General features: G+C 47.6%; 1 protein-coding gene across 2 annotated transcripts in view; it reads left to right on the forward strand.

Annotated features, from left to right (window-relative positions):
* The first annotated feature begins 11,944 nt into the window (after positions 1-11,944).
* The window catches only part of COL27A1 (collagen type XXVII alpha 1 chain), a 162,112-nt gene continuing 153,873 nt past the window's right edge, over positions 11,945-20,183 (forward strand). The window contains exons 1-2 of one of the 2 annotated variants that reach the window (XM_069873701.1): positions 11,945-12,018; positions 13,187-13,485. In XM_069873701.1, the coding sequence (XP_069729802.1) occupies positions 13,430-13,485 (56 nt within the window). In that variant the 5' untranslated portion in view covers positions 11,945-12,018; positions 13,187-13,429. Of the gene's footprint in view, positions 12,019-12,764; positions 13,486-20,183 lie in introns of those variants that run through there. The other variant, XM_069873700.1, reaches the window with a different exon arrangement.

Here is a 20,183-nt window from a genome sequence, read left to right on the forward strand (position 1 = left end):
ATACGTGGCATCCGTGATGTACGGTGCACGCACGAGGCAAAGGCAATATCCCTTGCTGGAAAAAAAAAATAAAAAATGCAAGAGTGGATTTTCTGGTTGCTGGAAGCACTTAAACTGATAGTAAACCCACCTGACCTTGCTTTCCCCATAGCCACATCCCTCGAGTACCACACAGCCCTTGGAATTCTGTATCTGGTCCTTAATGACCACATGGGAGAGGTGCAAGGTGCTACGTGTGAGTGTGAAATGTGTTCCCATGTTCAGCTCTTTACTCTCACAGGTCCTAAAAACTCCCTTGTGGTTTTTTGCATGAATACGCTTGCTCCATCCTAAGTGAGGGCTTTGCGGTCCAGCCTGTTGTTTGTGAAGAGCACTGGGAATCACTGCACAACCGTGGCTGTGTGACCGCAGTGGAAGGTGACAAGTGTTCAGGGCCCTGGAGCAAACACAGCCCAGTTGGAACAGCCCCTCAGGAAACATCTTGTGATTTGTGGCGGTAAAGCTTGGGGGCTTCCCACGCTATTAAAAAGACCATGGAAGCAAATCTTTGGCTAGATTTTTTTCTGGTAGCTCCCTGCTTTGTCTCCCCAGCTCTGTACTTGCCTTTGCCCATGATCATGACCAAGTCCTTGCTGCTGCCTCTGCCTCATCCCCCTGGTTAATCGGGCTACTCCCTGCCTTTCCAAGCCTGTCACAAGGCCATGTTTGCGGTTTTTGTTGCTCTTTGTGAGCAGTGCAGTGGGACAGGCCATAAAACACTGGTAGCGGTGAGGCTGATGGGTCCCAATAGCAGCACACTCAGCCAGTGCCACGTGGCAATGCCCTCAGTCCAGCATCCTTCCAGAGAGGTAGATGCTCAGTAGCCTCCTTGGGCTCCCTGGGAACACCCCAGCTGATGCTTTACCTTCTCTAACCCTTTTAGCATCGCTTTAGGCATACGGCCTTTGATGTGACTGCAGCTGTTGGCAGCGCGGAGTGTGCCCGGAGGGCAGCAAGCTGCCCGCAAACACCATTCCTTCAGGATGTGCCAGCACAGCCTGACAGCAAACAGGGTCGGGCTGAGACAGACCAGTCCGAACATTTGCTAATTCCTAGGAGTGTTGCACCTCTATCTGCAAAGCTTTCCTGCAGCTGAAAGCTGCTTCCCTCGAACACCACTGTCAGGGGTGTGTGGGAGGGTGAGGTGCACACACACGGTGTGGCAGCTGCATGAATGCACTGTGTGTTAGCGATGCAGAACACGGGTATTAAAACAGCAGAGATGGGAGCAATTTTAGACCTATTCTGTGAGAAAGACATCTGAAAAGGAGAACTTGTGCAACTCTGTGGGGGATAAACCCCACCCCAAACAAACCAGGTCAGTACTGCTGATGGGCTGAGAGCAACAGCTGCCCCAGCAGTGTCTCCTTTCAGCTGTGACAGGAGATGAGCAAGGCATGGATTCAAGCCCTGGTCCATTAATGAGCTGTCCCAGCTGAGGCTGGTTGATGCCAGTTTGCTACCTTCACGTTGTGTGGTTATTTCTGGCCAAGGGACGACTAAGCCTTCAGTGGGTGTGCAGTACGTCAATAACTATAATTAAGCTTTTGCGGTTCTCTTGCAAACTCTGAAATCTGTAATTTTCATCGTGGTCCCCTCCTAGTATTGCTGGGGGAGGGAATGGGCTTTGTTGGACTGACAAAGAATAAAAGAAAATGTAAAAATCAAAGCTAGAAAATAAAATGCTGATCAGTGCCGCTCGCAAATATTATAATTCAGTGTTACTTCTATTTTAAAGGAGGAGGGAAATGGAAAGCTTGGCATTTCTTGCAATCTTCCAACTACTTTGGGGAAAGTTTTACCCAGAGATTAGTGTGTTCCTGTTGTTTAATAATGGCATGTCAGGAAAAACAAAAAACAGCTCAGGATGAAGGGGTGAAGAGCACAGAGAAGCTTTCTCCACAAGGTACCGTACACAGGACAGGTGTCTTTTCACAGTACTTACCAAGCGTAGAGGTGCTGAGGGGAGGCTCTGTGGACGTGTGGCATTGTGAAGGTGTATTCCTGGGCTCTCCTTGCTTTGCTACTCACTGTTATTGGTATGGAACAAGTTACTAATGGTCTGGTCTTATTTTCTGAAATTGAAGTGATAAGTACAGCTCCAGAGATTGCTGAGCCCAACCCTGTTTGCTCAGGCATCTTTCCAATTGTACCTTTATGTATTTGAGTCTTTGTGTGGGAAGGGAAAACTGCACGGATGGGTCATGAATTAGGAATCACAATAACTGCGAAGCGCTTTCAGGATGCTATGATGAAAGACACCAAAGTGTTTTTCATACTAACAACCTGTTTATTGTGCGTTTGATGGGGATGGCTGGTTTGGGTGTTAGTCCAAAGAGGGCAAAAGTGAGAGCTGTGTTACCCACAACAGTTAAACATCAGTTAAGGACTGAGGCCCTGTTACCTATTTGACAGTGAGGCAGTCAGGTGCACTACATCAGCATTACAGAGAAAATACTGTACCTGTTTGCTGCCTGGGGCATAGCCACTGACAAGAATATTAAGAGTATTGTTGCTTATTCAAGACTTTGAAGATGTGAAATATTAAATAGTCTCATTTATTCCGTTCTGCTGATTAGTGCAAGTCTGGCAGTGGGTTTTGGTGTGGTTTGTGTAATAAGTGTGGGATTTGATGGGAAAAGAGCCACAGTCAGAGTTGTTCGGAGAAGAGCTTTTCAAGATACACTGAGCAATGGAACATGGTTAAAAGTTGCCCTTTTTAATCTAAATGAGAAATAGTTTAATGTTAGCTCCTAAAGAAGAAAAGACAGAAAAAAATGGTATAACAGAAGAAAGGCAGGTGTTCTGGCTGGCTGTGAATCAAGATAGCACTGATAAGTATAAATTTTGTTTGCATGTGAAGCAAAAGTAGAAGTATGGCAAGTTTGCCGGTGGAAAAGTTTGCTCATGACACGCAAACGAGATGTTCCATATGAAGAGGGATTTGACGGTTTTCTGAGAAACTGAAGAGTAAACAGTGTTTCTCCTTGCGTTTTGGAGTGCAGAACTTGACCCTGAACTAACCCGTGCCAGTGACAAGGCTCCTGTTCAATCCTACAGACTTTGGGGGAATGGGAAGTGGGAAGCAGGATTAAAAATGTCTTGATCTGGTCTGTACAATGGCTGCTCTGTAGTGATGCTGCTGGATACTGCAAATAAGGGTTTATCCCCTTGGCTACGTTTCTGAAATATATAAGGGCCAAATTCTCTGTGCTATTCCCCAAATACCAGCCGAATGCATGCAAATTCTCCTCAGCTCTGTTGCTGTGACCGTGAACGGTGGAAATGCAGGATTCTTACTAACTTTTCTAACATTCACTTTTGCTTTCTGAAAGCATAAAGGGGGTTCGTATTGAGTGTTGACAGTGTTGATGTGTGTGTTTGTTTGCAAGTATATACAAATCTGCTTCTAGGGCTCTCCAAGGCAAGTGAGGGACGCCCAGCTGCAGTCAGTGACACTGTCAGTTCATCTCCAGAACAAGTTTGGTAGTTTAAACCCTCTTAAACCACATTAGGAAGGCTGATACGCTGCCTGCTATGGAGTAGCTAGTCCACGAAAGAGTTTTCTGGCAGCAGTGAAATGCATCCCAGTGACTCTCTTCTGTAAAAACTTTAGTAGGTATCTTGTACAAAAGGATTCAGAATTCATTTTTTTAAAACAAAACTAGGAAGAGTGGCTTCATAATGTAGGACTTGAAACAATAGATACTTTTGATAGGAAAAGCCTAACTAAAATAGAGCCTCTGTACTCCATCCTAATTAACAATACGGGGTGCCGACCATGCTGTGCACGCTATACTCTGATCAGCTGCCTCGGGGGAGCTCACACTGGAAAGTCAAACGTTGCAGAGCTGTGTGGGATTTGGTCCAGGTGCGTAGTTCAGGGGGATTTGCTTTTGGCAGAGAAACCTCCTTCCACAGGCACGTTGATGGGATCAGAATCCCTGATGCTCTGATTATTGCTTTAGTGAAGGGTTTTATGAGTCACATGGAACACACCCCAGGAGACTTAATGCGTGTGAAGGAAGAAGATCAGCAGTTTGTCACAGGCCAAAAGCAAATCTGTTACTAGTAGATCTTCCCTTTTTAAAGGAACTGTGGACCAGAAAGGCTGGAGTTAGCCATGAGTCTATACAAGCAAGAAGTCCTGGTGAAACCACAGGATGCTCCAGAGGCCTGAGAAGTCAATGCAAGTGTTTCTGTTGCCCTTGACAGGCTTTGGATGAGATCTACATGCTGGGAGAGCTAGAACAATGCTGATTGAATTTTATTCTGTATTTTGCTTGTTGGAACAAGCGCTTCTCACTCAGCAAATTTGGCCTTATCAGGGTTGAGTAGACTGCATCCACAGAGTGTGTTTAATGGGAATGGTGATGGCCCACCCCCTGACTTACCTGAGCCTTATGTCCAGGGGTTCCAGAGCTCATGGTCTTTCATGGAAGGTCCCACGATGAAGCTGCTTTGATGCATTCTATGCAGAACAGTTATATTTAAATTACAATAAAATTTTTTTTAAAACCCACCTCCCCTACTCTGAAAACAAGCAAGTAAACAAAGTCCCCTTCCATGAAAGCCATTTCAATTGCTTCATTTTATTTCCCTCTTCTCTGTGCAGAAGGGGGTTTATTTCACCAGTGGGTGAATAAATATTGACTTTTTTTTTTTTTTTTGGAGTTGGAGGTACGGAGACACAACCAGGTCTCTTATTAGTTCTTACCCAAACATCAGTAAATACAGCCTTTCTGCAGTGGCTCCAGTTTGGAGAGCTTTACCAAATACTGTTGCTATTGAAGTGCAGAGAGAACGAGAGTGTGCAGATGTGAAGAAGTGTGTTTGCTGGAAGGAAGAAAGCCTATTAGCTTTGAAGCAGATTTGTATACTCTTGGTTAACATACTGAGTATGTCAGAAGAGACCTCTGTGAAGGGCTGTGTTTCTGCTTTATATGTTAACAATCCAGGAGAAGTACGAAGAAATCAAGCATTGTTCTGCTCTAAGTGGCACAGATCGCATTTCAGCCAGTGCAGATAAAGTGCTAGGAATTGTCTACTATACTCCAGAAGATGTATTTGAATTGCATGTTTAATCAAAAGGGTTTTTTTCACGTAAGTCTTTACAGCCAGATAAAACTGAACAATCTCTAATGAACTGTGCATCTGGACGGTGGCAGGTCATGAATATAAAAACTGGTTGGGAAATAGATTTACACTTTCTCCTGTAGGATGGGCTGCTGCCAACTGCATAGTAAAGCAATAACAGCTCGCTGGCAGTGCTTTATGTCTGGAGGTCTTAAACCTCTTTACACATAAGATGATCTATATCACAAGCTTCACTCTAGAGACAAGAAAATAATGGCACAAAAGCAATGGTTAAAGTTGCTGCAGGTCACTTTGCAGGTCACTGGAATAGTGGAAACTAAAACCAAGCTCTGCGGAGATCTAGGTTAGCGTGTGCTCCTTTGGATGCTACTGCCTCCAGGCACAGAAAAGCCTGACAGGCTCAGTCCAAGACATCCAGGACCAAACAGCCATTAAGAAATGAGGTAACACTTTTTTCCCACTAACCAGCCACATCATTGTTCATCAGAACAGGGATGAGCAATGGCTGCAGAAATAGCTGAATGCGCAATTGCTAAAGGACCTGGTGTCATAGCAGTAGATTATGTCTTAAAGTTAAGCAATTCCCTGATAAGGGTTGGTTTGTGTCTTAAAGTTACTCTCGAACTACCCAAATCAAGTTACAGTTAATTTCATGCTGATACTTCAGAACTTCGTAGAGTACAAGGTGGCTGTCTCATCCTTCTCACTGCTAATGGAGATTTTTTTTGGTGTTGTTAGGGAGCCCACTGTGGGGCGGAGCCCATGAGATGCTCATCTCAACTCTGTCTAGTCTCACTCTTCCTTCATTTTGCCCTGGGCTTATTTCCACTTCAATTTCTTCCTGACACAAGGCAGGTATGATTTCCCTTTGACCAGTAAACTGCTCCCAAAGGCCTGCCCACCACCAGTACACTGAGTTATGTTTCCTTTCCAAATATCATCAGTTCCAAAAAAAATAAAACTTTTTCCTTGTAAACCCCTTTTTGGTTTTGTTTTAAATAGTATTATCTTAAATGTTGGTTGTAACAAAAAGTCGGTTTTATGTCTTCTGAGCTTTTTGTCCTTCCCCTCCCCACTAAAACTGCTCAGAATCTGACCCATGCTTAGTTTGTCTTGCACAAAATCTTTGTACCAGGCACTTGCATGGTAACACGCTGTCTCTCGAAGGCCAAGACCTTGCATTGATTTCTGTCATTTTGAACTCAGCCTTGAAGTCTGGTGGGTGTGCAAATGGGCTGCAGCTGCTGTAAGCACCATGTTCTCATGCATCCGCAGAGCAAACAGCATCTCTTCTCTGACAGGACATAGCGTGACTCAATAGTCAGTACTTTCCAACGGTTGTTGCCTGCAGATACCTAACTTGTTGTTCAATGTGTTTGGAACAGATCAGGCTCGCTGTTCCTATCCACATCAACTCTGCGTTGCACGTGCAGGGACTCTGGCACAAGCACTGATCTACACCCACCTCAGCGCTACCAGAATATCCGCAAAGCAGACACATCACTCTAGGAGTGGACAGAGCTGCCTCAGACTCATAAGTGCTGTGCATGTATGACTTGTAGAATTCAGACTTAAATCTTATCTACTAGTTTATGCTTCCTGCTGTAGTCATAGGCTGTTGTCCCTAGTATGCAGGAAATTTAGATCACCGGGCGCTCTTATGCACTAGTGTAACATCCATCCTTGCACTCTCAGGGTGGTTCTGTTCCATGAAGAAAAGATGTGCTGTTTCTTTAGAGAAAGATCACGTTACCTGCATGCACCCAGGATAGCTCACATCCATCTCCACCAGCTGATCAGGGCCCTTTGGCACACCAGCAGGAAGAGCACTTGTGCCTGCTGATGCATTACTGCATTTAACTAGAAAACCTCCAGCCTGGAAGAATTGCTGCTCTGTGTGCAGCAGCCGGGGGTGGGGGGGTGGATTTTGATGGCAGATTATATCCCACCACGCTCCTCTGGTGATAAAAGCGGGGGAAAACTGCCTTGACTTTCTCCTGTGCACTTCAAAATATAGCACGGGATCGCCACACTCCACCAAAGGTGGCAGAACAGCCTGGTCTGGTGGAGGATGCTGCCCAGGACTCTTGACTTTTCTGTAATTTCCAGTAGCACCAGTGACTGAATAGATCCTAAACTAGGGGCAGACTGAATACAGCTTAGGAGGGAAAATAAAAGGGCGTTAGCAAAATCAGGCAGCCTTTGCCTGTTATCTTAAATAGAGATAGTCGGGATTTAGGAGCTGTGGTAACCTTCTTATCAAAGCATGCTGATGTGTTACTCTGTTGTGTCTTACCTATCAGTTTAACATCAGCTGAACAATTTATTTTACAGCCATCCTGTAAAACTCTGGTTCTCAAATAAAGTACATAGAAGCGTATGACAGAGTTGTAATCAGCAGCATTTCCTTGGGAAGGGTGGGCTTGGACTTGTATTGCTGCTTAGTGTTTCCTTTCATTCCAATGGAAAAAAAAGGCTCGGTTTAATGATTAACAACCCTTCCTACCTCTCGGCTGGCTGGGCAGCCCGGTGCGATATGGTATAGTTGGAAAGCATAGAAAGATCAGTCTTTGCCAGACATGGCATCCCCACAGCACTGGTCAAGAGACAAAAGCCTTTAGTGTTCCCAAAAAGAATTTAAAACATTTTACATCAAACAGTTGCAGAAGTTCAAACGTGTCACCGCTAGCCTGTGGCACAGGCTGGGATAGGGTTTGTTAGAAAGGCTGCAGAGTGAGAGGGGGGAAAGAGCACTAGGGGGTAACTTGGTTACTTACATGATTTTTGAGCTTTTTCTGCATGTTCTTCTGTAAATTAATAGTCTCCATAGTGCACTGGGAACAAGAAATATAACCCACAGCAGCTTTTGCATCACAGAATAGACATCAAATGGAAGTCCTCAAAATTTGAAGTGCTACATGTCCTGCTGCTTGGCTGAAACCTCCTGTTCTTGCACTGGTGGCTGAAGCCAGAAAGAGAAAATGAACAGGAGTATCACCTAAGCGGACTTCAGCTTCTGCTGACCATGACTCTGCCATGGGCAGAGAGCCTTCTCAGCAGCCAAATGAAGTTCATCAGCAGGTTTCTGCTCGTGCGCAGGTCCTTAAAGGGACTTTAGGCCAGGCCTGGAGCTAGTGCCAGTCACTCAAATAGAGTTCATGACTGTGAGAAATGCTGATGCAGTTATGTTAAATATAGGATCTGAACAGCAAAGTTGTGGAGGGATTGGGAAATCCTGTGCAGGGAATTACATACTTGGGAGAGCATCTAAGCAAAGCATGGAGCGTGTAAGGGCTGGTGGGGCTGGGCCGCACTCAAAGGTAGCAAGAGGAGGCTAGAAATGGTCACTTGAGAGTAAATATTTCAGTGCTGCCCCCCAACAGCAAGGGATCAGTACCGGCCCCCCTGCCTACAGCCTTCTGAGAGTTTCTTTCTGCCAAGGCTGCTGATACTTGCAGCGAGGCATCCCTGGGAGCTGGAGACTGGAACAGCCGTTCCCTCCCATGCCAGCTAGCTGCATTGCCGTGGTCTGGGAGATGAGTCCTGTTTCTGTGGATGGGTAATCTTCTGCTCCTGTGGCATTTACCAGCCTTCTCCAGTATCCCTGCTTCATGCAATACGTATTCCTTGGCCATACCACATGGCTGCTTAGCCATGTCCTCCCATGATTACAGGGACTGTCACCCCTTCGTGGCAGTGGCACTTCCCACAGGGTGGATTCGCTTTCCCTATGGCTCCAGCAACTCTTAACCAGGTACCAAGTTTAGCTACTCCTCAGCCCAGAGGGCAGTGAAAGGCTCTTTATCCCATCTCTCCTCTACATGTTTGTTTGATCCTTCCCCACAAGTTTTTCCGGTGCCTTGGGTTTCACGCTGCCAGTGCCTTCTGCTGGGTCCTGCCATGGTTTTAAACGTGAATAGAGCATTTATCTAGATATATCTAAATATATCCCTATAATTCCATGTCAATTCTGGGGGCAGTGAGCGATTCAGGATATTTCTCTGACTTGTGCAAAAGTAAAAATGATTGAACTGTAATTCAGTGTTGTTTTTCAGGCCAAGCCAAACCGGGAGGACAAGCCCAGGTTAGTGTCTGGGATTCCTCTGGTCCTTGAAGCTGGGCACTGTGAGTCATGTAGTGCAGCAATAATACGTTCTTGCCATGGCTCCTAGATGCCTTCACGCTTGCGTTTCCAAGATGAGCAAAGAGACTAAGTTATATTAATAAGAGCCTTGATGCTTAACCAAGGTACGGATCCTGAGGAGGGGTGGGTACTGATTCTTCTGGAAACTGGCTAAATATGGGTGAATATTTTAAATGCTGTATTTATTTAGGCAATAATGATATGCTGCATTTTTTGTAGAGGTGCATTTTGTCAAAAGCAAGTGTTCTGTTCCCGGTGTGTGGTGGCATTTCCTCCTCCTCTCTACTTTTCTAATTTTGGCTAATTAGACTAGAACGGTCAATTTCACCTTTTTTTTTTTTTTATTTCACTGCTGCAATGATTTACTTTGGTCCATTTAATGTTTTTAAATGGCTTCTATTTAAACTTGGAAGGGAAGAAAAATAAATCTGCTAAATATATTTCTACTCAGATCATATGTTGTGGCTTCTCTCTTTTTAAAGAATGAGGTCTAATTTTTGAACCTGAATTCACTTGGCACTTGTCTTGGCTTCAGCAGCGCTGGGTTTCCTTTTGTTTTAAACTAATTCCCTTTTTCCTACAGCTGGGCTACATTTATGTCTCTGTGCTAGTAAAGCTTTTATGCATGTGTTTGGTTTGAAAGTGTTGATCTGAGCAAAGCTAAGCACGTGCGGAGGGTTTGAGGATGGGGCTCCGAGTGCATTTTAGGGACTGAAGCATTGCCAGTCATTTCCAACTATCCACGCGCATCCCACTCACAAAGACTTCGCAAAAAGATGCAGCACATCTTACCCTTTCAGTATGGGAAGCTGGGGCCTTCTTCTTTCCTGGGTAGAGCAGGGTTTTTCAGAGGGGAAGGAAGGCTACAAAAAAACTTACAGCTTTTGGAGGAGAGCAGGAGGATGCAAGGTGTATTCAACTGGCATTTTCACAAACTTCTTTGCAAAGTGTTTTTTTAATAAATGAAAGTTTTGTCTCAAATACTTAGGCTTGGCTAGAGTATTTGTCTCGGTGAGGAATGCGTAACTGAGAAACACAGAAAAAATCAGCTGAGAGAAAAAAAAAGCTAAGAAAATTAGAGATTTTATGCTTATCTGACAAGCTACGTGGCTGCATTTTGTCTGTAAAATCCCAACTGTCAAAGCTGGTCTGGATGGGTCATCAGAGCTCCTGCGCCTCCAGAGGGTTTTGGGACAGATCTGTCTGTGCACAGGAGTTTCTCACAAGTATCTGGGTGTGTAACTTAGCTGCACTCTTCTAAACAGGTTTTCTTGTGGACAATGGACTATGAGGCTGTTCATTATCCACCCCAGTCATAACATTGCTTGTTCCAAATATTTTATGATGGTTACTTAAAGCTTGACCTGTCATAGCAAGCAAGGAAGAAAAATGCAGATGCTTCAAAGCAAAGGCAGGACTAAAATCTTATACCTATAGAAACTGGGATATGCAAACCCACATTCCTGGCAAGGAACCACAAGTCAACTATTTTATGTATTAAAAGAGAAAAGTCCTTAGAGTGTATGGTAACAGAAGACGTCAGGTGTACGGGAGATCTGATTTAGAGTGAAAACAAGTTTGGGCCGCATTCTGAGGTCAGTCATTTTATTAAAACCTGCATTGCTGAGTCAGTTCAGTGAGTTTTTGAATTATCTGCTCTGAGCATAACAGCTCTCTAGCTTCAGGTTCAGGTGCTTGGTGGGTTGACGTTGATCCTACTTGCAGCTGTGTTATTTTCATGGGGACTGTGCAAGTTTAGTGCCCATATCCAGGTTTGAGGTGTTTCTTTTAGCCTAGAAGGTAAGCAAGGCAGAAAACATTCTTTTTTATTCTTTGAACCCAGCTTGGATAACAATACCCGGGCCTGAGGTGATTTAGTTGTGCCTGATCCTTTCCCCTTCTCAGGGGATAAGGTGGCAAGATGCAAAATACCTTTGTGGAGCAGACCCTGGAGTGGCTCCAGCTTTGATGCTCAGACCTATGCTGGATGCTCAGCACCTTGCAGGACCCGTCCTTTGCCCCGTAGACCTTGCAGCCCAAGGAGCTGCAGCCTGCCTTCCACCCTGCAGCAGCAGGGACCATGTAGCTCTCCACCTTCCTTCCTCCAGCTTCATCCCTTGCTGTGGGGTGCCCGGGGTGCCCCCCTGCCTCTGCATGCCTTCCGAGCAGCCCAAACCTGCCCCTCGGAGGCTGGATCTCTGCTCATTAGCTGCTGTTTGCTGAAACCGGATACCTGGGGCACCCCAGCCAGCCAGCGGAGTCCCCTGGCTGCAGCTATTTAAAAGGACAAGGGCAGCCTTAGAATTTCCACCTCTTTCACATCCATGTCCCTCCCAGTGCCCGGTCCCAACATCTCTTCTCTCCTGGATCCCTGCAGCATCCATGACCCGAGAGTGGAGCGACAGCCCGAGGGGGACCTGCCCGCACCAATCCTGGGGAAGGATTATCTGAATTTGGGGGAACCTCAGGCTTGCCAGAAAAACTTGGCTTGCTCAGGGCCCAGGAGCCTGGCAGGCGCTCGCTGCCTCCCAGCGCAGGAGAAACCTTGAGACTGAAGGGGAAGGAGGGAGAAAAGGGGTTTAGGGTTTTGGTTTCTTGTCCCCTTTTCCTTTTTTTTTTTTTTTTTCCAATTATTATTTTTTAAGAAGTAGAAATTGTCATAAGCTGCTGGGACAAATGAATGCCAATGAACACGGGGCTGCAAGGAGACGGTGCACAGCTTCTCACCTCGCTGCAAAGTAAGTGCCCAAGGCAGAGATGCTGTGCCAGGGGGAGGGAGCAGGGCAGAGGGGGCACCCAGGGGTACAGGGAGGAGGTGGGAGGGCTCGATGCGATGGGCTGCCTGAGGGAATCCCATAGAGCTGAGGGGCTTGCTGCATCCTGGTGAGGACAAGAGGGACCTGGAGGTCACCCTGGGGTATGCAAGGTGGCTCTGAAGAGCTGGAAGAGGAAGGGGCGCAGGGATGCAGGTTTTATTCACAGGCAAACATCTCCTCTTCTGGCAGATCTGGCGAAGTGGGGTCTGATTTGCTCTAAAGGACCTTGCATAAGAAAACTCACCTCACCCTCCCTGCCCTCCTGGGGTAGAGCTTGCATCCCTTGGCGGTGGCAGGAGATGAGGGACCGGAGGTGACCTGCACCCAGTCCCCTTCTCTGTGGAAGCAGGGCGGGGTGAGGAGAAGATCAGGGATGGCAATGGGGTTCTCCTGCAAGCTGAGCCCCCACCACAGGCTCCCAACTGCCTCCGCCCAGCACTGAGCCCAGGGAAAAGCCCTGTCAGGTACCTGATGTCACGGGTCCTTTGCCAGCCCGTGGTGAGGTGGGAGAAGCCCGTTGGGGCAGAGGGCTCGGAGCCCAGGGTGAGCAGCAGTGTCTATGAGCAGCCTTCCCCAGTTCAGGGGCCTGTGTGTTTCCTTCTCGGAGCTTGGAAGGGGTCTTCGCTTGCTTCTCAGCCAAGAGAGTTTTTCTTTTTTTTTTTTTTTGTTTTAATTATTTATTTACTTTGATTATTTTTTGTAAGTTCATCGCTACTACAGAGGAGGGCAGCAGAGAGAGGCAGCAGAGACATCCTTAAATAATTTTCATTTCTCAAAATCTGCCTTTTCCTCTTCTCTCTAAGTCCAGAGGAGAGATCCTTGAGGGGGGGTGGGAGGCACATCTGCACTGCAAATAAAAACAATAATTACAACTACCAACCAAACAACAACAAAAAAGTAACTGCCAAGAAAAAAAAATAACACTTTAACTCAAGGACTTTGGAGATCAGAGGGAGATCACAGAAATTGTGCTATTAATAAGGAGGAGGATAAAAAAAAAAAAAAAAGAGAGAGAGGCAAGAAATCCAGCGACCATGGGCCAGCCCGGCTTCCTAGCGTGTACTTTCTGTTCTCTCTCCTTTTTCCCAAGGTAATTGCAGTCTGCCGAGAGGGAGTTAAATGGGATTAAAAGATCTGTGTAAGCAAAAGGACCCAGAAGAGAAGGAGGAAGGAGTGAGCCGTCCGGGCCAGGGGGTGTCTTTGACACAGCTGAGCCCCTTAGAGAGGCAGAGAGCTGAGCTCCTGGGAAGGATGCACCCACAAACCCGCCTGTCCCCCTTTTTCTGATGGATTGCCGCAAAAATTGCCCGAAAGAGACAATGCACTAAACGTGATGGAGCCGGAATCAGAGCCGGTCTCCAGACTCAGAGCTACAGCTGCAGGCAGGGGGTGAGTACAAACTCCGGCTTCTCCCGGGTGGGATGGGGGGTGCCGGGGATCCCGGGAGGGCAGCGCTGCCGGGGCTGGGGTGGGGGAAGACATTCCTTCTGCCAGGGGATGATGTGAAAACTCCTGAGCTGGAGAGAAGAATGGGCTGGGAGGCCACGCTGGAGCGGGAGGGTGGGAATGGGGCTGGGGGTGTGCGGGGGGGAAAAAAGGGGGTGTGAGATCGGGGGGCTCGGGGCTGGGAAAGGCAGAAAGAGCCCCCACCGCGTTCCTACACGCTGGGGAAAGCATCTCCTAGGCTGGGAGCTGGTCCGCTGGGGTTGCACCCACGAGAGATGCAGGAACGGGGCGATCGCTCCCTGCTCCCCCAGCAAACCTCCACCCTCCCCGGGGCAGGGGGGCCGCTTCCCCAGCCCCTCCTGGCAGCGAGGGGGGAAATGCTGCTCCCTGGCTCTGTCCTGCGGGCTGGTGGGGGCACGAGTTACCTGGGGATCAGCGCCGCAGTCCTCTGGAAAGCCATGGGAAGAGCTGAGGCACAGCCAGAGAGGCAGGCGGGTGCCTGCTGGCATGTTCTTCATGTGCTCCGTACACACACACAGCGCACAAATCCTTCTTTTTATCAAGATACAAAAAAAAGAACCACAGCGCACACCCTGCCCGTCTCCTTTCTCCCACAGCCGGGTCCGGCTTTTACTCTTTTCAGTGTTAAATCTGTTGTTGTGGTTATCATCATCATCTTCCATGGGGGGACAACAAGGGGTTAATCCCTCTGGTTGCGTTGTCGGATGTAATGATGATTTACCGACACTCCCTTGGAAAGACTGGGATTCTTCTGCCTGGCAGTTTGAAAAAGTTGTGTGGAGGATCCCTCCGGGCTCGGCTGGGCTCGGGAGATGGGGCGAAAAGGGTGGAAAAGGGGATTTGGGGGCACCCCCCTCTCCGCCCTGAGGGTCCCCCCCAGAGCTGGCAGCCACCCCTTCGAGTCTGGACGTGGATGAATGTGCAGTTTCCTTTGTAGGCTGAGCGCTCGCTCTCCCTGCCTGCATGTCTGTGTGTAAAGTTATGTGGAGAGCGCAGAACTGCTCCCAAGGGCTCCCCTTGAGAGGTTCCCTGTGTGTTTGTACACTCATGGGGACTGTATTTCAGTGCTTTAGGGTTTGTTTTCTTACCTAGATGTGGAGATGTGGCTGTGGCGTGTCTGGAGGTGCTGGTAACTGCAGCGGCATCTCCCAGTTGTACCTTTTTGGTGTTGAGCATGGTCTGGACTGAAATGCCTGCCTGGGATGGAGTGAGGGTGGCTGTCTGTCAACACTGGAGAAGTCAAAAGGGGAACGGACAGATAAAGATTCCTTTGAAAGACCAAGAGCCCACGTCACAGGGAGGGGAAGGGCCCCGATGATGGGGAGATGCTTGGCAGGAGGCATGATCATTTCATGGAGCATCAACTTGTGAGCAGGATGGAGGAGCTGGCCAAAATTGTGCCGCTGATGGGGACAGGGAGATCCTTCTTGACTCCTGGGGCAAGCCAGACCCTGCTGAGGCTGTGGTTAGGAAACAGAGACCCGGGAGAAGGCAGTGTGCCTGCCTGCTCGTCCTTCTTGCATTTCTGTGCCCCACGCTAGCACCGCGTGGCTGCATGGGGCTCGAGGGTTGCAGTGCCATGGGAAATCTGCGCTTTGGTCATTTCTGCTGGCTCTGAGTATGTGTGCCTTTTGTTCCCAGGATCTCCTCTGGCTTAAATACCTCACTAGCATGCTGCTGATCCATTCCCTCCTCAGCAGAGGTCGCTTGCTACCCTTCTCATTATCTCCAGATGGTCTTTTTGCCTGGCAGAGTTGAGTGTTGTGCATCCTGCCCTTCCCACAGCTGGATGTTCCCGTTGGGGCCATTAGTTTTGGAGGGGGTCCTCAGAGCTCAGAGCTGGCTTGTGCCTGCACTTGCCAGGCCACCCTTGTACCACCAAGCCTTTCTCAGGGTGGGTGAGGATTGTGCTGCCTGAAGACAGCTCGTAATATGAACCTTCTGGTGTATTCCCACGTGGCACTAGTGGTCCTGCTTGTCCCAGCACTCCTGCAGCATCCTCTGGAGTGGCCCTGGTGCCTTGGGAGCTGCCAGAGGTGTGGGAGACCCATGGATAGGAGTACAAGGACTGGCTCACCAGGGAAGGAGAAGCCGTCGCAGAGTGCTGAAGCCTTTTCCTAGCTCAAGCAGCCAAAGCTTGTAAAAACAGAGGAACACAAAGTTTTACGGGCTGCAAGCTTAAAATGCCCCTTTTGATTGTTTCTTTCAATGCACTTTTAGTGAGCACAGGCTCAATAAACCACAGAAGAAGGTTTTGCACTCAGCTGTGCCTTGAGAGTGTGTCCGGACTGGAGCACTTGTGCTGTACAGCTGTGGTTGTGCCACCTTGACCCCTTCCAGCTGCACGCTGGCCATGGACAAAGCTTGCCTTGATTCTTCTAGAGGCCTCCGCTGTGTGCCTGCTCGCTGCCACAGCCCTGGGTTCTTGGTATAATGCCACTCTGGTGCTGCCTGCCCCGTGTGCTGGATGAGAAAGCTGCGCGCACGGTGGTACAGCACCCATCTGGTCCCACCAAGGTGGGTCAGCCCTTAGGAAAGCCTGAAAGGGCTGGAGGAGAGAAAAGCTCCTGTTTTATGAGGAAAAGCACATTGCATGCAAGCCAGGCAGGTGATCTTGGGACAAATTATGGCACTGCTGGACAAATTCAGCAATGAGAGTAATAGGCAGGGCAATGGTGATGTGTGCTGCCTGCCTTGAGCAATTGCAGAGCCTCCTGGAGCTCTGTCCCAGGAGGGAAGGGCAGTATCACAGCCAGAGTGACAAGCTGAGGTGCAATGTCAAGGTCCCCCCTCTCCTGCTGTCTTGATGTGCCACTCTGAGTAAGTCCTTTTAAGAAAGCTCCAGCTTCATCCACTTTCTGCAATGGATTGAGGGGATAAAAACTGCCTTGCTTGAAAATGTTGTTTATGGAGGCTACGCTATAGACCAAGAGTGCCCAGAGCTCATGTTGAGCGGATTTGTAGGAAAATTCTGACCAGAGACAGAGGCAGAGCATCTGGGATTTCTTCCCCTCTCTCTTTGCCAATTTGTTGGGGGCATAAGTAGAAATGATGGATGCTTAGTGAAGTGCAAATGGAAACAATGGGGAATTCTATAAGTCTCTGCCAAACCCCATTCACCAAATAAAGGAATGCAAAAACGTTTGTTGGAAGGACAAAAAAAGGAGTTAGATGACAGATCAGGCTTAGCACTGTTTGTCAAGGGCTCCAGCTACTAACTGAGAACACAAGGGCCGGTAGTGAGTGTTGTTGCCTCACACTGCAACAAAGTCAGTAACCCAGACAGACAGGTGTGGTGAGCAGAGAGGAGACCAAGTAATGGGTTGTCAGGAAAGATCCTCTGTTGTACAAAGTTGCTGAGAGCGTATTTGAGTCCTCACAGCCTCGTCAGTCAGTCTTGTATATACCAAGAGAGGAAATAAGTTGTCAGCAGCAGGAGCTCAGAGCTGCGCAGCCCTCTGCCAGCTTTGTGCCCTAACTACACAAGTTCTAGTTCCCAATTAGGAGGACAAGAACCAGCAGTATGAAACCCGTCAGCCCTCTGTCTGCAGATACAAGCATAAACTTTTGAGAGTACAAGGTCTTAGTTGTCTGCAGGAGGGAGGGTTGGCCACACTGGCACTTCGTCTCCACGCTCTGTGCTCTGCAGATCCACCTTCCCCTCCTGGATAAATCCCATGAGGAGATATGGGTGCTGCGGGAGCACGTAACAGGCTTCCAGATGTTCCTTATGCCTGGCTGATATGCATGTTTTTAGGAGAGCAAAGCTTTGAGACCTCCTGCTGCACCATTGCCAGGATACCAGAGGCGTCCTCATAAGAAGCAGCAGCTTTTTCTGGGCCACAGTGGCCAAAGCCCCTAGACAGACCTCTGCAGGCACAGCACTAAGAACATTTTCATCCTGAATTAAGATTAGATTTGGCAGAAATGGTGCCAGAGAAACCCTGGGAATTTCTGGATTTACATACACACTCCAAGCTCTGGGGCAGGGTGGAGAAATTCAGACATTCCTGTTCAGGATCACCCCAAGGATGGGTTGGAGTCTGACCTGAAGAGTTTCCAGCCCTAGAGAGTTTCCCTATTTGGGCTACTGGAGTCTCCAGTAATAATGGTGGGACAATCTTTGAAACCCTCCACTTTGTACCTTGCTCAGAGTGCTGTTAAAGCTCAGGCACTGACATCCAACGTCATCCTTTATCCTTATGGCTGCATGTGTGATGAATTTCTAGTTGACATCAGAAAGTCTGTTTTGATAAATGTTCCCAGGAGCAATGGGTTGGATTCTGGATATTGTGTGCTTGATGCTGGGTGATATTTTTGAGTAGCACTTCTAAACATGAAAATCGCATAGAGGGTGCTGAATTTCATGTGTCCCTACTTAATATTGACAGTTTCTAGATCACTCTTAGATTTCTCAGTATGGACCATGGAAATGTATTTATCTGGGCCATATCTGCTTGTCTGCTTTCTCCTTAAAAATGTAGATGCTGAATGGGGATTAAAAATTAATACCATTTCAGTCATCTCAGACAGTCTCCCTTAGCATGCTGGGTTTGGTGCCTGCATACACCAGACAAAAATCTTGGACTGGAGATGTAAATCGATAGCTGGTTTACGCTGCAGAAAAGGTCTGTGCAGGGTCAATAAGGGGACATCTACATAATTATACATTCCCATTGCTCTCTCCAGAAACCAAGCCTGAGAGAAGAAATACTATAGCTTCCAGGAGCCCTGAAAAGAGAGAAGTCTGCTCTGCAAAGGATGATACTAGTACAGAATAAAATTTCTGCTCCAAAAACCAGGGAGAGGAATTGATGTTGTGGTGTAATTTAAAGCCTCAATTTGTAGGCTGTGATTTTTGTCTCCTATTGACTATCAAAACTGCTTGGGAGTCTTATAAAATATCACTTTCAGTCATGTGCAAGGGATCTTAAGCAACATAGACATTTTCTCCTGTTAAGATGCATTGTCTGTTATATAACTAGAAATGTAGATTTCCCTTTCTTGAAAAGCAATTTCTAGCATTCAGCTGGCTTTCTGGTCTTTTAGACAGAAAAAAATACACCTGAATGAAGGGCTGAGGGGATGAATGGTTTTACCACCTGGCAAAAATGTTTGCAATCTGAAAGATACTACAATCACTACCAAGGCTGAAAAGTGTTCTTGCTGGTCTTAGTACTTCTCTGTCCCTCTTTATCAGTTTCTTGCATTGCACTTCTGGGCACTGGTTAGTTTCCATGGATCGATACAGGAGTACGCAAAAAGCAGCAAAGCAAAATGAAGCTGTAGGCAGTAGTTTCGCTTTGCTGTAAGCGGAATTTGTCTCCACTGGAAGACTTTGAGGTTAACCTGAGCTTATAGTTATTATTACACTAATTTAGGGGCACTGGTGAGACCGCTTCTCGAATCCTGTGTTCAGTTCTGGGCCCCTTACCACAAGAAGGATGTTGAGGCTCTGGAGCGAGTCCAGAGAAGAGCAACGAAGCTGGTGAGGGGGCTGGAGAACAGGCCTTATGAGGAGCGGCTGAGAGAGCTGGGGGTGTTTAGCCTGGAGAAGAGGAGGCTGAGGGGAGACCTCATTGCTCTCTCCAACTACCTGAAAGGAGGTTGTGGAGAGGAGGGAGCTGGGCTCTTCTCCCAAGGGACAGGGGACAGGACGAGAGGGAATGGCCTCAAGCTCTGCCAGGGGAGGTTCAGGCTGAACATTAGGAAAAAAAAAATTTCACGGTGAGGGTCATTGGGCACTGGCAGAGGCTGCCCAGGGAGGGGGTTGAGTCACCTTCCCTGGAGGGGTTTAAGGCACGGGTGGACGAGGTGCTGAGGGACATGGTTTAGTGTTTGATAGGATTGGTTGGACTCGATGATCCGGTAGGGTCTTTTCCAACCTGGTGATTCTATGATTCCTTCACATGGTAACTGTAGGGGCAAGCCCCTTATTCTGGTATTCATAAGCCCTATACAATAAAAGAAAGAAGTTACTTTAGTGGATGCCTCTTGATAGAGGCTCTGTAGAAGAAGCAGAGATAAAGGAAAGGTGGGGTTTATGGCTCTATATAAGGAGAAAACTCTTCCTTTACTATTGCTACTCAAGCTGCTTATGCAATCCTGTCACTGCAGAGTTGTAACGGAAAAAGAGCCTGCATTATAAAATCCTGCAGTAATTAAGAGCCCCATCAGTCACAGGTCTGCCATTTGGAAGCTGCTTTTGCTTTTTCCATTAAGTTGGTAATTTTGCCAAAGTGTTTTTCTTCAGTGTTTTGGCATTCGGCCTTGCTCTCAACTCTGACAGTATTGGCTGTGCGAGGGGTCCAGGAGCAGGGCTGAGGCCAGCTGGATCCCACACTGCTCATTCGTCTCCTTTATAGCCCAGTCAGTGTCACTGGAATGAAATTACGTGCTGGATTTTCCTCTAAGGCTTGTTCCTCTCCTTGCTGGTCAACAGGAATTTTGAAAGCAGGTTTGGGTTGTGAAGGTACCCCTCCAAAAAGAATCTGGACCTCACTTAGGTGTGTTGTGTGCAGCATTGTTTGTATATAGCTGTACAAATCATCACCAGAGAAAAGGTGTTTTTAATGCTTGGAATTCCTGCTGTTCTTGGAGTTCATTAGTCACCTCTTCCC

This window comes from Phaenicophaeus curvirostris, chromosome 20, assembly GCF_032191515.1.
Source record: "Phaenicophaeus curvirostris isolate KB17595 chromosome 20, BPBGC_Pcur_1.0, whole genome shotgun sequence".
Lineage (NCBI taxonomy): Eukaryota > Metazoa > Chordata > Aves > Cuculiformes > Cuculidae > Phaenicophaeus > Phaenicophaeus curvirostris.